This window comes from Pipistrellus kuhlii, unplaced genomic scaffold (genome assembly GCF_014108245.1).
Source record: "Pipistrellus kuhlii isolate mPipKuh1 unplaced genomic scaffold, mPipKuh1.p scaffold_m20_p_1, whole genome shotgun sequence".
Classification (NCBI taxonomy): Eukaryota; Metazoa; Chordata; class Mammalia; order Chiroptera; family Vespertilionidae; genus Pipistrellus; species Pipistrellus kuhlii.
In genome coordinates, this window is record NW_023425404.1 from 115,578,236 (window position 1) to 115,594,734 (window position 16,499).

Sequence of the window (16,499 nt, forward strand, 5' to 3'; positions counted from 1 at the left end):
ATGTGTTTTCTTTTTTATTGCATAAGTGCAAGTTACAGTACTCAGCAATATTTTTAATACCTTTACTTGGCAAAAAAAAAAAAAAAAAAAAAAAAAAAAAAAAAAAAAAAAAAAAAAAAAAAGCAAACATTCCAGCCCACTTTTATCCTTAAATGTTCTGGTCCCTTAAATCCAGAAGTCTGGGAATGCCTACATCACACTGAGCATCAAGGCCTATGGCCCAGTGCTCTCCGACTTCAGGCCTTCCTGCCTCCAGATGACGTGCCTGGGAAGCATGCAGGCTCCAGGGCACACTGCCCTGGAACAGACTCTGGCTCTGACACTGCCCTGGGGCAGACTCTGGCTCTGCCCTGATGGAGCCTGAGAATTCACAATTCTCACATGTTCCAGAATGACAGTGATACTGCCAACCAGGCCACATTTTGAGAATCACTGGATGAAGCCCATCACATTAATCCAGTCTCTTTGGCGGTTGGCTCAGATATGGGAAGAAGAGCCTGGGGTGCTGCAGGGAAGTGAGGATGGGATGGTTCTTCCTCCAGGACAAAAGGGTTAACAAGAGGAGAAACTCCCTTTCCTGGGTGTGACCTTGTGGAAGATGTGCTTGGGGCGGCTGCCACCAGCAAGTGACCAGCCTCCCTGTGCTCAAAGCCAAGACGAACGAAAAGCCTACTGTCTTTCCATGCTTGTAAATGCAATCTGGTGAGAACATTGTTGCTGAACTAAAGGTTACATGGCAATGCTACCCCCTAAGATGCATGCATGTGTGCTTCTGACTGAACCAATTAAATGTGGAAGGCATTTGGCTATCACAGTATCATTAGTTCATACAGGCATACCTTGTTTTATTGTGCTTCGCTTTATTGTATTTTTTACAAACTGAAGGTTTATGACAACTCGGCATTGAGCAAGTCTCTCAGCGTCAAAAAAGCAAAAAGTAATTTTAAAATAAGGTATGTACAGGTTTTGTTGTTGTTGAATTATAATGCTATTGCATACTTAATAGACAACAGTATAGTGCAAACATAATTTGTATATGTTTACACTATACTGTTTTTTGCACTGGGAAACAAAAAAATTCATGGGATTCACATTGTTGTAATACTTGCTTCATTGCAGTATTACAGACAGCCTGACTATAGAACCCAATTCACTTAACCTCTGAAAAGTGGGTGAGAGGCATTTCCCCACCTTTCTGAGTCTGTTAAAGATATGTAATGAAAGGAAATGGAGAACTAAGGTAATTTGGAGGATTATTATAGTTCGAATATATGAGTCTAGTTACACTTTGTTTTTACAAATCACTGACACTATTATAAGAGTAAGGAATGCTAATAAAGACTTTTTATAATATTAACAGATGGCTCACGTTAAACTAGTAAAAGTATCTTAATATCTATCGACAATTTAAAATGTAAGCATCATTGTACTAATCTGCTGCCCTCAGAGGACTTGTATGAGATTTTAAAACCTTCTTCCTTTAAAAACACACATATAAAAAGAACTGGCCAGTTTTGAACCAGCAATTAGGCATTTTCAGAGCCATGAGATTTTCCCAGGAATCATCAGATTGCTGAGATCCAGCAGGCCTGGTTGGGCAGGTGCTCCTCTGAGCTTTGCAGAATCACATAAAACACACCTGACTACCCCAAGACATCCATCCCACTCGGTGCTACAAGATCTGGCTGGCGCACCTCAACCCCTCTGTCCCAGGATACAGCCCTGAATGGGAAACAAGCTACCGTGTGAAGTTGTGAGAACTTGAGTTTGTGAGGAAAGGGCTGGAAAACCATTGTTTGTCCTCAGTTCTTACCCTCCCCTCTGTCAGACTAATATGATCTATTTGTATATAACTGTGCTACAAGATCGTTTTAATGTAAAGCATTATGAACAGGGTTATTTTTAAGATACTGAGCTAAATCTGTCAAAGTCATTTTTTTTTCCTATTTCATCCCCAAGAATGACAAGAAGTTATTAGCATGCTTTGACATAATTGGAGGTCAAACTAAATTCTCTTATCTGGATAGTTATCAGTACTCTGCATTAATACATGTCCTTGTATGACCTTGTCATAGGAGTTGTATATGACACTGGAAGGATCAGCAGTTCATTAAAAAATGAAGAGATGATGTGCTGAGAAGCCCGGGAGATTCAACAGTTAAAACATTTTTGACAGACAGTCAGGCCATTACTTGTCAAGTGATCTTACACTGAACTCTAAAAATACTCCATAAAGCCTTGTACAGAGTCATAATAAAAACCAAATTATTAGGAATAATAACTCAGCAAGTTTTGTAGCATTTCTCTGAAAGGTTAAGGTAGTTATTCTCATTTTATCGATAGGTAGCAAAGGCACATGGCTTGCACAGGTTACCATAGTTACTAAGTGGTCCAACCTGGGCATCTGATTCTAGCTAAGAGACTGACATGAGGTGCCAGGAAGTCATCCTGACCGCAACTCTATAATGCAGGTACTAGTGTCAACTTACAGATAAAATTACATCAGGCAGACTGGAGGCAGTTATCATTCCAAGGTTACAGATAAAGAAACTGAAGCTTAAAGAGGTTGTGCAATTGGCTAAAGTCATGGAGCTACTAACGGCGGGAGTTGGTAGCTCTGTGACCTTGGCTAGTTTTGAATTTGGGCCAGGTGTTGATGCCGGGGCATCTGGCCCCAAAGTCTGTGCTCTCAGCACACTGGTCACAAGCTGCTCTCACTCTGGAGCCAGACAGCCTGAGTTTGAATCAGGTCTCCACATTTACCAGCCATACAACTCTGAACAAGTTATTGACTCTTCTGTCTCTGAATTTCTTCATTTGAAAAATGAGGACAATAACAGTTACCTACCTCATAACATTGTGGAGACGATCACCAGCTGAGATTGCGCACACACGAAGCCCTTAGAACAGTCTGGTACCAATGTGATGATTAATCACTAAGTTATAAAATTTCCCAAAGCGTTTAAAAGATGGCTTATATAATTAAAACTCAATTTACACTTAACTATTTAGGAATTTGTTGATTTGCGTAAGGGATATGTACTTTCCTATTGTCTGGTTTCTACTTCGAATAGTGATTTCTAAACCCTGTGGAGTCTGCTGTGGCATGTCCGGCAAGTTCCTGTTAGTGGGTAGGACAAGCTGGTGGGGTTCAGAACTCCTCATCTGTATGAAATTGGACAAAGGATTCTGTAAGTGAAAGAAGTGTGAGAGTCAGGGTCACATGGCTAATCAGTCCATCACTATCAAAACAATTCCCTGCAATCATCAAGTTCAGGAGGACACCTGGGGCACCTCCAGAGAGGAGGCAGGTAGGGGCAAAACTGCCTTCTTCACCTTTAATATTCTGCTCTTATAAGGAGGACAGGGTTTCACTATGCAGGGACATGACAGCCCAATAGAGAAATCCAAACAGCATGAACTACTAAAGGCGCTGAGCACAGACATGTCATAAAGCAGCAGTGAAGAAAGAATAACACACTTGTGTTGTGTAGGATCGACTGAGCTGTCCAGAGTGTGGAAATGTTGAGGTTCAGCGAGGAGGCTGTTATAAGATGCCAAACAAACAGAGCAGGGGTGCTGAGGGTGCTGAGAATGCCAAGCCCAGGTGGCAAATGTCTACACAAGGTGATGGTGTGACTGTAGAAAAAAGGCCATTTTCCTTACGAGGGGAAAAACTGTCGAGACTTGAAGATGGAGACAGAATTGAGGAATAAGTCAAAAAGGAGTCTGGGTGCTTAAGCTTGGTGGGTTCACCCTCAAAGCAGGTGCAAGAAAGTATGCCCTGGGTTTGATGAGAAGCAGGGACAACAGGCTTGAGATGGGTTTGTGGAGTTCAAAGCTGCCACCTCAGCAGTCACACATACCTAGCAGGCACTGGACATGTGGCCTGGGGCTTAGCCAAATCTGGAATCTTCTGAATTGCTTTAACAGCTAAATTGTTAGATCAGTGCTAGGCGAGGGAGGAAAGAGGAAAGGAGAGATTCAATGGTTAGGGAGGCCCGCGTGGGTGAAAGGTCTGGGGAAAATATAAAGCAGCCAAGATGCCCTCAGACCTTTCGATTCCTTCCTCCTCCACCTGATATTGGACAACTCCTTATTTCTCAGGAGAGGATCTCCCTTCCTTCTTTCCCAAGGGTGAGACAAGCAGCAACAGAGCCAGATGAGTAGATCTTCATGACCCCAAATTCTCCTGAACCCTATTCTTACAGGGAAGAACAGGGTGCTGTGGGAAAAGAGAGGTCATTGAAGGAACAAAAGAACATCCACCTGGATTTGTACAAGTTGTACTAAAAAGCCTGAACAATCATTTCTGGCCTCTAGATGTGACCTCTTGCCCCCACAGGGAGCACACTTAGATCTGCATAGCACAGTTGCAGACAAACAATAAAGATTTACCAAATGAGCAAATGTTTGAATTGAACAATATGACAAAAGTCAATCTGTGAATTATGAATAAAAAACAAAATCACCCAGATTAACTTCCAGATTCCTGTGACACCCTCCTTTCTAGATGGCCAGCTTCCTCTTAATTTTCCACACTCTTGTTAGGGGTGTGTGTGTGTGTTTTATGTGTGTCTTTCCCCTATAAGCATAATTATTCACATTTCCCTGAACTGCATTGTGTGTTAAATTCATTTAATCCCCCCTCTTATCCTCTTGATCAGGGAGACAAAAATTAGGAGCCTAGTTTACAGGCATCACCCAGAGGTTCCTTGCCTGCAAACATTCCCATGGGGCTACCTTAGAGAACATGTGGAAATGATTTTGTAATGGGTTTAAAGAAACGCAGCAGTTACAAAACTAAAAGCAAAACCATAAAATCCACTTTCTGGGGGTCCTTCCTGGAAGGGAAGGAGGCATGCCTCTTTTCCCCCTTCCCTTTCCTTCACATTCAGTGGGAACCAAATGAAACTGTCCTTTCAGTAGGAAAGGTCAGCCAAATATTGGCCATTTTAAATGACTCCAAGGAATCCACTTTAAAACAGGTTAAAATTAGCCTCAGGGAGAATGGGGTGGGGAGGAGGTGAGAAAGCAGGGTAAGGGGGGGAGGGGGGGAAAACAAAAAATGGGATTATTGCTAAGCAACCAGAGCTTGGACCTGAGAGCCCAGGCAGAGTTGTCTCGTCTGAGCTACATGTTTAACAGAGTGTGTGAGTGTGTGTGTGTGTATGTGTATGTGTTGGTGGTACCCTAAATGACTGCATCAGTCTGCAGCATCCTGATGATCCTCCCTCTATCACAGCCCCACAGAGAGACAGGGATTGTCTTTTGTTCCCAACCAGCACAGAGCTAACCCCCTTTTTATCCAGGCCTTAGCTGCAGAAAGAAGATGTACCAGTCCATCCCTCCTTGCCAAAGCAGAAACTCCTTAGCTGCTTGTGTCACCCAAGGGTATACTTTATGGACTATTTCTGATTCCTCCAAGGCACTAAACAAACTTTTGATTAGGGTTGTCATTATGCTCATCTGTCCCTAATCTATACCTTAACATCTACTAGCTTCACCATGTGCCTTTAAAATGTAAATATTGTCAGCCATTCCCAGGGGGCAGAAAGACATCTGTTTGGCTCATTGGTGTAGCTTTGCAGCAAGAAGCCTAATAAATGATAATGGCAATTGCAGTGAAGTTTGAGGTCAGTCCAAAGCAGAGCTGCCTGACACCCACTTGGCTCTTACTTTATGAGGTGGCCTGAAGGTCTGGGAGGTCCTGGACAGAAGAGTGGCAACACTGAGGCCTTGGTCTGTGCCCAGCTTCTGCACATGGCTTCCCACCCCTGGCTGACACTGGACCTCCTGGTGAATTTAGAGCAGACAGGAGCAGATGGCAGACCTGGCTCACTCACCAGTGGACAGGCCAGTGAGCAAATTGAGCCACCCTTCTCAGTTAGGAAGATAGAGATTCAACTTATTTTTTCCCTTGGCAATATATACCTTGTGGGGAATTCCTGTTTTACTTGGATTTGTATCCGAGTCAATCCCTTATATTTTTTCAAAAGAACAGTGTAAGCCACAGAAGTAGCTGAGGATGGGGTGTGAGAGGGGTGTGTGCACACATGTATCGAACCCAGGCCTGTTCATTTATTCTATGTGGTATGATTAGGGTTCCAGATTTTTTTTTAAGTCATATACATGGTCTGTGTTTTTTTTTGTGTGTGTGTGTTTTAGCCCTTTATAGGCCAGAATATTTACTTTGCCTTCAACACTGCTTTATCAAAGCCCATATTAATATACTTATTAACCTTTAAGAAATGTCACTAGCACCACTGTCAGAGTGTGATGACAAGGCAACACTGATTTAACCTGCTTATTTAATCTTCTTCCACACCTGATACCCTCAGGCTTGTCTACATGATGTGAAAATCCTTCATAATCATGTGGCACATGTTTAAATTTCCACTGGGTAAATTAGAAATTGAGTCTGAAGAAACAGAATGATGTGGGCAAGCCCATCTTCAGTTCTCAACCTGAGATGAGGTTTAAAGTCTTTAATTCCAGTCACTTACAATGCTGGTTAAAGGCCAGCACATCTGTCACATTCCAGGTGAAACACATCATATTCTAGATTTCATAGTGATATACACTGAGTGGTCAGATTATTATGATCTCTGAATGCATAATAATCTGGCCACTCAGTATATATCCTATATAATAAAAGGCTAATATGCAAATTGTCCCCTCGACCAAAAGTTCGACCAGCAGGCAGGCTGGCCAACCACCCATGTCCCCTCCCCCTGGCCAGGCTTCCCCGCCACCCATGCACGAATTCATGCAACGGGCTTCTAATACACACACACACACACACACACACACACTCTGAGTGGCCAGTTATTATGCTTTCAGAGATCATAATAATCTGGCCACTCAGTGTACTTTTTATGGTACAGGGAAAACAGACAAGACCTATGTTCAAGCTGTGCGTACTGCTATGTAGTCTTGAGCATGTTATTTATCCATTGTCTCAATTTGTTTCCTTATCTGAGAGAGTATCTATGTATTGACACAGTTAATGTAATTATTAAATAAGATAAACTTCATAGAAACTCTATTAAAAAAAAAAAAAGTAAAGTGTAGTCATTACTGTGGAAGATATCCAGGATTACATCTGAGTAACCCTAAACAATTCTATTATGTCCATAACCATTTAAATGATCTTCTCTCTATTCTTCAGAGATAGCTTTCCAACAGAGATGTAATGTAAGCCACAAATGTGTGCCCAATGTGAAATTTAAAAAATTAAAAAATTTAATTGCCATATTAAATAAGGGAAAAGAAATCAGTGAGATTAATTTTAATTACATATGTATTTTAACCTACTGTAGCCAAAACATCATTTTAACATGGAATCATCAAGACATTTTAGTTCTTTCTTTTTTTTTTCATATGAAGTCTTCAAACTCTGATACATATTTTATACAGACAGCACAGTAGTCTGGACTGGCCACATTTCAAGTGCTCCAATCATCCTACCCAGAGCAGCTCTAAATCTTTCCTGATGTTTCTGTCTCACTGGTTTTCTCAGGACTAGGGACACCATGTCATGAACAGAAAAAATCCAGCTACTATTTTTAATTTTCTAGAAAAACAACGAAGTTGGTTCCATGTCTCCGAATACCCGGACACTTGGTTCCTCTATTTTAACGGAAGTAGACGGTTATACATGTGCTGACAATGGTCATGAGAGAGGAGGTCAGAGGGGCAACACTGTAATCCTAGAATATTGCCTCCTCAACAGGGCAGCTTCCTCAACAAAACAAGAAGTGGGGTTCAACTAATTTGAAAAGACATATGTACCCTATGTTCATTCCAGCATTATACACAATAGCCAAGATATGGAAGCAACCTAAGCGTCCATCAAAGACAAATGAATAAATATCTGTATACATATGTACAATGGAATATTACTCGACTAAAAAAATAACAAAATCTTGTCATTTATGACAACATGGATGGACCTAGAGGTTACTGTGTTGAGCAAAATAAGTCAGAGAAAGGCAAATACCATATGATTATAGTTATATGTGGAATCTAAAAAAATAACAACAATCTGAACAAGCAAAGAAAACAAAAAAACAAAACAAATAAAACCAGAAACAAACTTGTAAATACAGAGAACAACAACTGATAGTCACCAGAGGAGGTGGGAGGTGGACATAAAAGATGAAATGGATTAAGAAGTATAAATAGCCAGTTGTAAAAATATAGTCATGGGGATGTCAAGTTCAGCATTGGGACTGTCTATATCACATGTGTCAAACACAAGGCCCGCGGGCCAAATCCGTCCCACCAGGCCTTGCAATGTGGCCCGCACCGCGCTGTCATCACTGCACTCCGCTGCGTTTCCATCACAATGACAGTTTATGACTGTTCAGTAAACCATTCGGCCCGCGATTTAGGCTGGATTTTAGATTTTGGCCCCTTCTCTGATTGAGTTCGACACCCCTAGTCTATATCTATAATAGCCTACTATGCTAAGTGTCCAACTGTTCGATCATTCAACCAGTCACTATGATACACTGAGCACCAGGGGACAGATAGATGATCCGACCAGTAGTTAAGCTTGCTACTGGAGTATGGCCAATCAGGACTGGGCCAGAAGGGCTGGACTACACCCTGGAGCTCTTTTGCTGTCCCTCCCTGGCCCGATCATGCACTGGTGGAGTCCCTCAGCCTGGCCCGCACCCTCTTGCAATCCAGGATCCCTCAATAATATTGTAAAACTGTATGGTACCAGAGGGATACTAGACTTAACAGGATGGTCACTTCCTAAGGTATATCAGTGTCTAGCCACTAGCTGTACATCTGACAATAATATAATATTTTATGCCAATTGTAATTAATAATAAATTTAATTAAAATGACTCGGAGTTCATTGCGGCCGAGTTGGGGGATGGCAAGGACTCATCTGAAGTGCGGGGAATGCCCTGAGACCAGGTGCCTATGGAGCAGAAGGCCCAGGTCTGCTTCCTGCCTTGGCCTGTCTTCCTGTGAGACAGGGGACCATACAGCAGCACAGCTGCAGAGCCTAATGAGAAAGGGCTGGCAACACCTCAGCTATTCCAAGCTAATGAAAACCTATCCCTTTTTTAAGGTTCCCAGGAGAAAGAGCCTGAACCTTCCCAGTTAATGGCTTCTATCTTCGGACCCTCACTGTCAGGAAATTCTTCTCTGTCTGTTACCTATTCTTACTAAGGTTGAACCACATTTTCTTTTGTCTGCTTTCAAAATGCTCCCCCAAATCTGCATTCAGATCATTAAAAAAAGTGAAGGAAGTCATTTTAAAGGAATAACCATATGAAGCCAAGTCTTGTAAAGCTCAATACAAAACATGCAGGCACCCTCTGGTCTGGCTATATTTAACAGCTGCAGGCAGAGGCTGACTAAGAGACACCAGGATGGTGGCCTCTCTCGTTCTGACACAAGCTTTTTTAGTATGTTTCTAGTTGGTTGAAACAATTTTGGATGTCTCCGGGTTGGATGGGAGGGTGATCTGGCTGGACCACCTGCCCCACGTCGATGACAGAGGTTGATTTGTTACCGAATGCTCACATCATCATTCTAGCTGTCTTCAAGAGGAATTCATGCCGAAACCGGTTTGGTTCAGTGGTAGAGCATTGGTCTGCGGACTGAAAGGTCCCAGGTTCGATTTCGGTCACATCCCCGATAGGGGATGTGCAAGAGGCAGCTGGTCGGTGTTTCTCTCTCATCGACGTTTCTAGCTCTCTATCTCTCTCCCTTCCTCTCTGTAAAAAAAAAAAAAAAAAAAAAAAAAAAAAAAAAAAAAAAATCAATAAAAGAGGAATTCAATGATTTTAAAAGTCACATGGTAATGTCCTGGTGTCAAGGGCCTGCCTGTGGATTTAGGGATGAGCCTTTCGAATATGAAATCCTAGTATGTGGCCTCTTAACCTTCCCTTCCCTTCATGTGAGTGATGCAAAATTACTCAGGGCAGTCAGGGATATGGAAGCAGATTTCACTCGGAAATCTTAAAAGGGCTTTAGAAAAAGCATTTCACTGGGGGCGTACGGCCATTTTGCTCTGTGATCCAGAGAAGGGAAATGCTATCATTGCAGTGACCGGGTCTATACCACCACAGAAGACTGTCCCTGTGGTAGACTGCTTAACAGCATCCTCCTGGTGGGAAGCAATTGTTAGCTGCTGACTCTGTTTTTTCCTGCTTCGAAAGGTCTGAGGTGTTGCCTTTGATGTGTCTCTTACCTAATAATTAATGATCGAAAAACTAGACCTCCCACCTCTGTGCTGCTTAGGAATGTTTGTCAGTCACTCTCCCCGGTGTAAACCCCTGCGCTTCTCCACGGGAAATAAACATTTCCTACAAACCCCAAGCCGCACTTTCTGTCTTATAAACCTTGTCAGGCAATCACAGAAATACTGAAAGGTATTGCTTAGTCTAAGGCTTTTTATATTTTGAGATTGTCCAACAATAACAACAAAACCTTTAGCAATAATGGACCTCATCACTGTATAAATTTAAAATATAAAAAAGAAGGGCATGGAGTCATAATGCTTTATGCTGCTAAAAACCCTGAGATGGCTCAAAGAGCTGGAGAATAGGGATTCCCTTTAGAAATGATTCTGTCAAAAGAATGTAATCCTGAATAACACTTTGTAGATGAGAAAGGAAAGTCATATTTATAAGTTGGCTTTTGTCAAATAACTTTCACCTTGTTCCCCAAAGTTTTGCAGAAGCCCACCCTGCAATAATGTAGCAAGGAGTGAGTTTAGAATTGGTCCATATTTATTTGTTTACTTATTTTTACATTTTTATTGATTTCAGAAAGAAAGGGAGAGGGAGCAAGAGATAGAAACATCAATGCTAAGAGAGTATCATTGATCAGTTGCCTCCTGCACTTCTCACACCGGGGATGAGCTTGCAATCAGGGCAAATGCCGCGACCTGGGAATTGAACTGTAATTTCCTGGTTCTTAGGTTGATGCTCAACCACTGAGCCATGTTGACTGGGCTTTATTTATTTGTTTGCTTGTTTGTTTACTTACTCATTTATTTGTTTTGCACTAACCTAAGTAAACCCCCTGCCAAGCAATGGTTCTATGGCAAGAAGTAAGTCCTTTGGGGAAGTAACACCAAGAAACTTTAGGATTCACTCTTTTCTTCTTCTTCTTCTTCTTATTTTTTTTTACTCAAGAAGTATTTATTTACTGACATGTGTGCCAGGCATGGGCTGGGTATGGGGGATACAGTGATAAAAAAACAAAACACATACACACAAAAAAAGAAAAAAACAGACCCAGTCCTTAATTTGTTGATGGCTCTGGAAAATGCTGACAAGTAAACAGACAATGACAGTGAATGTGAAAATGAGTTATGACAGTGCTGTAAGAGGGAAAGGGGGAGTTGAGAGGAGGGGGTACAGCTAAGACCCAGCTATGGAGGGGCAGAGGGTAGGGCCAGGGAAAGCCTTGGGGATAAATGCATTTTCTAAGCTGTGGTTTGGAAGCTTAACAGGAACCAGACAGGAACAGGGACTAGATGGGAAGAGTGTTGTAGGGAGAGGGAATCACAGGAAGTATGTTCTAAAACGGGATGGGAAGATATGAACTCTTGCTTGTTCTAATTCAACATTTTCTTGATAGTTAAGGGCTGAGGATGGCCTTTCTAAAACTGTGGCCATCAGTGATAAAACATCTTTCCTATGACTCAAGCCCACTTCAGATGCCTCCATTCAGTCTTCCCAGGGCAGGCTGGCCTGGAGAAAGTGCCTTCACTGTCCGTGAGGCCTCTCTTCCTGTTTCAGAGGCTGCCTGCTATCTAAACCTAAGTCTTGCTACAAAAAAAGCATCGAGGACAATGCAGACCACTCACCTGTAAAGGGCTCACGCTGATTCTTAACAACTTAAAGCTCCAATCACTGCGTTAGTCCTGATCCTGCTAACTGAAGAGATCCTGCTCCTTTATAGTCCCCTCTGCCCACTCACCCCCAACCCAGATCACAAGCTTGACTCTTCATAAGACTGGAAACCTAATAAAGACATAATCCAAAATGTGGAATAACTCTCTACATATGTGGATAAATTAATCACAGCATTTCCTTGTCATAGTGGAAAAAATTACAAAACAACAACAAGAGATTCTTAAATGTACTCAAAAGGGTGAATGATTAGCTAATAATGGTATATCCTTTTCTAAAACTTATACAGCCATTAACAAAGATAACAATTGATAATAACTTGAAAAATGCTAGTGAAGGACAATGTTAAGTGGAAAAATATATAGAATTATACATACATTATGATCACAACCGTGTAAGGAATATAAGTATGAAGAATATAAGTATAAATATGAGATATGCCAAAATGAGAAGAGTAGTTGAATAAGTGTGCTGTGATTATGAGCTATGTCCTACAATATTTTCTGTTTCCCACATTGTGTTTGTCTTTATAATTTACTTCCTATGAAAAGTATGAACTTTTTAAATTAGCAATTGGAACATTTTGCAATCCACGTGGCATGTACAAGGGAACATGAGAGGAGAGCACGTCTATTTGACCCTCTACAATGGTACAGTGTGGTTCCCCAAGAGAGTGAGCAAAAGGTGTCATGTCAACCGACTGATGAACTGTAGCTTCTTCACAGCAAAATGTCATAGATAAGGAGAAGTGCCCTATAAATTTGATAGACATTTGAGAATGTCAAGCAAATATAGTTACGAAAGTTGGAGTTGAGCAACAGATTTGGAATTAAGTTATTTAAGTCAAGTTTGGAAACTTGACCACTCTTTAGGGCTCTGGGTAAAACAATGTTTTTTTTTTTTTCAAGAGTAAGTTGAGCAGGGTGTTTGATCCTAATTACTTTTTGGACTTCCCAGGCACAGATGTGTTCTTAGCTTGGAGATACACTGATTTCCTCTGTCAGTTTCTACAGATGTTCAACGGAGATGGCAATGTTGATGCACAGGATGGCATCAGGTGATTATTCAGCTCTTAAAGAGAAGACAGAGCTAAGATATTGCTTCCCTTCATCTCCAGGAAAGCTTAACTTGAAATAATGAACTATATTTTAGACAATTGAGCCAGTTTTGGCTACAGCAAGAGTTATTTAGGTTATATTATAATTAACTTCTTTCCAGCATAAAGAATAGCTAATGGCAGTTGTGGAATTTCCTTTTCTAAAGATTTGCAACAATAGGTTAGATATACATCTGACCTTGAATGCCTTAGGCGTGGTGTGCAAAGAAACAGAATGAACAAAAATAGCAATCACACACAAAAATACCAGGGTGTGTCCTAATCTTCTCTCACAGATTTGTACAGATTTAGGCTGAAAAATAGTTTACACCGTTGCCCACCCCTCAGCTGAATCAAAGCCTGAGCCAGCCACATCAGTCACAGAAGAAACTTAGAAAGTGGGCCCAAAGTCATTTACCTGTACTAGGAGTTCCAACTTCCTGTCATCAAGAAGATGTACTTGACATCGACGGCCCTCCGTCATCTGGGAAGAAAGAGAAATGATGGTCACTGCGAGTCTAGCAGCCTGGCAAACAGTGAGAGGGTCCCCTGTGCTGGACTCCACGGGGCACATTCCTCTGGGCAAAACTTCTCCAGGGATTTGGGCTATGTAATGTCAACCATGAGCAGCATCGTTCATTCATTCAAAAATATTTATGAGCACTTTCTATGTGCCAGGCACTATTCTGGGAATAGGGTGTGCAGCAGCTTGCAAGACAAGGTTCCTGCCCTCATGGAGCTTACAATCTTATAGGGAAATTTATAATAAAACTAGTGGCTCAGTGCTTTGTGCACATTAAAAAGGGATTAATTAGAGGGAAATATTTTAATATTGCTATTTGCCCTTTCTCTATAATAGAAGTGTCAGAGATGAAAGAAAGTTAGTAAAATATATATGAAAATCTTCCTCCTGTCAGAGTCTGGAGCGCACCACGGGACCCAGAGTCAAGTCCCTGCCCATCCACATGTGCCTCAAAATCACAGGAGACCCAGACCTGGATACCCCCCTCCCCCCAATTATGCTAGATCCAGTCCCGGCTGGTCCCACCCTTGTCAAGTTTTGCCGGGAGCAGGGCGCAGCCTCCAGTCCCCCATCAAGCCCTATGGGGGTAGGAGGGTCACGACCTAAGGCCCCCTAGCCTGGCACCGGGGTGGGGGTAGCAGTCTGAGGTCCCCTAGCCCAGCACCAGGGTGGGGGGTGCACCTTGAGGTCCCCCATCAAGCCCCACTGAGGTCCCCTGGCCTGGCGCCCGATTGGGGGGAAGCAGCCTGGAGTCCCACAGCCCAGCACCAGGGTGGGGGGTGCACTTTGAGGTCCCCCATCAAGCCCTGCCAGGCAAGGAGCATGGCCTCAGGTCCCGGGGCAGGGGGCGGGGTGCGCCCTGAGGTTCCCCATTAAGCCCTGCCGGGTGGGGGACACAGCCTAACATCCCCTCACCTGGCACCAGGGCATGGGGCATGGCCTGAGGTTCCCTGTCAAGCCCCACAGGGGCAGTGGGGGTGGGGGGTGCAGTCTCAGGTCTCTGCTGATTGCTCAATTTGCATATTCACTCTTTATTATATAGGATAGCAAATACATACATAACACGATATCTGGTGGTAATAAAAGTAGCTCATTCTTTAGTCATTCTTCCATTCAATAACTTTATTAGAGACAGAGATCAGTATCCAGTCTCTGTCACTTCCCACATCAAAACTTGTCCCACTTATGATCACCAGGGAGCAGATGTCCACCCCTCTGGCTGCAGCATTTGATTTGTGTCAATTCTCTCCTCTACTTGTTTATGACCCTAGATCGACAGTGCTTTCACCTGTGAGAGAGGAACCCTAGAGATATGTGCTAAGCTGACCCTAACCCAGGTCCTTTTCACTACTAATAGCTCTGTGCGATGAAACAGAAAGAGGATCTAGACAGGCACCAGGAGACCCAAGTTGAGTCTTGGTCCCACAAGGTACTGGCTGCAGGACTTTGGACAAGCCCCTGTTCCTCTCCGTGCCCCAGTCTCACACATAAAAATGAGTGGGCTGGCCCAGTGGGTGATAGTGAATATTTAACTATCTTTCTGAATTAAAAAAAAGCATTTGTTTGTAGCACTTGCTGGAGCCCTGACATCACCCTCAAAGGAAATCCCATGAAAAACAAGCCTTCCCATAGATGTCAGCTGGCCAGCACTCACCAAAAACTGTCTCATTGTGCTCCAAATGTCTTCACCATGTCTGCCTTCAAGCTACTGTCATGACAACACCAACAGTATTCCCAACAGTTGTAAGACCAGTGGTCGGCAAACTCATTAGTCAACAGAGCCAAATATCAACAGTACAACATTTGAAATTTCTTTTGAGAGCCAAATTTTTTAAACTAAAACTTCTTCTAATGCCACTTCTTCAAAATAGACTCGCTCAGGCTGTGGTATTTTGTGGAAAGCCACACTCAAGGGGTCAAAGAGCTGCATGTGGCTCTTGAGCCACAGTTTGCAGACCACGGCAATAGACATAAGTAACCTCAAGAATGTAGATGATAGTAAAGTATAGTCAACTCAGTAGGAAGTGGTGGGTCTTAGGATTTATTATCTTTGTTTTTAATGTAATTTATTTAATGCAATTTTATATAAGTTTAATAATGGCTGTAATTACAAATGACATGCAAAATTCCTAAAAATGTAACAACTCCTAATGAGCTGGCTCCACAACCACTGCCTGGACCTGAAGCCACATAAGTTCCTCCAGCCTTTGAATTTTTACACTGAGTGGCCAGATTATTATGATCTCTGAATGCATAATAATCTGGCCACTCAGTATTTATATATATTAGAGGCCCAGTGCATGAATTTGTGCATGGGTGGGGTCCAACCAGCCTAGCCACGGGGAGGGGACATGGGCATTTGGCTGGCCTGCCTGCTGGTCAAAGTCCTGGATGAGGGGACAATTTGCATATTAGACTTTTATTATATAGGATATATACTGAGTGGCCAGATTATTATGCGTTCAGAGGTCATTATAATCTGGTCACTCAGTGTATATAACTCTGTAACTCTAACTGAAGCTAACCGTATTTTTTGGACCATAAGACGCACTTTTTTCCCCCCAGAAGTCGGGGGGAAAAAGTCCCTGCGTCTTATGGTCCAAATATAGCCTACACATATACTTAAAAAAAAAAGTTTTTTTACTTGCCCGGCTCTGTGTGGTCTCTGTGTGCTTGCCCGGCCCTGTGTGCTTGCTGCAGCCACTGTCCATTACTCCGTGCCCAGAGTGTCTGCCCCGTTCTGTAAACCCCGAGTGGTAGAGGAGTTCCCATGTATGGTAGTCAGCCTCCATGCCCTCGCTGCAGCCATATCTCCATGTCAGCCCAGGTGCGGTGTACGGTAACTGCGTAATCCAAACTGTAATCATCGCCTGTACCCCTTGCTGGCCCGTACTCCGTGCCCAGAAGAATGCGGCGTCTATTCCCCCAATCATTCCTCTCCGCCCTCTGTTGCCGTGCCTGACTACTGGGTAGGCGTACTGTAGATCTC

The 16,499-nt window shown here is 42.8% G+C and overlaps 1 protein-coding gene across 9 annotated transcripts in view; it reads right to left on the bottom strand.

The window, feature by feature from the left end:
• Window positions 1-16,499, bottom strand: part of FRMD4A (FERM domain containing 4A) — a 595,439-nt gene that overhangs the window by 189,936 nt on the left and 389,004 nt on the right. For all 9 annotated transcript variants that reach the window (XM_036460347.1, XM_036460307.1, XM_036460315.1 and 6 more), the window contains one exon: window positions 13,406-13,471. In XM_036460347.1, coding sequence (XP_036316240.1) covers window positions 13,406-13,471 — 66 coding nt within the window. Of the gene's footprint in view, window positions 1-13,405; window positions 13,472-16,499 lie in introns of those variants that run through there.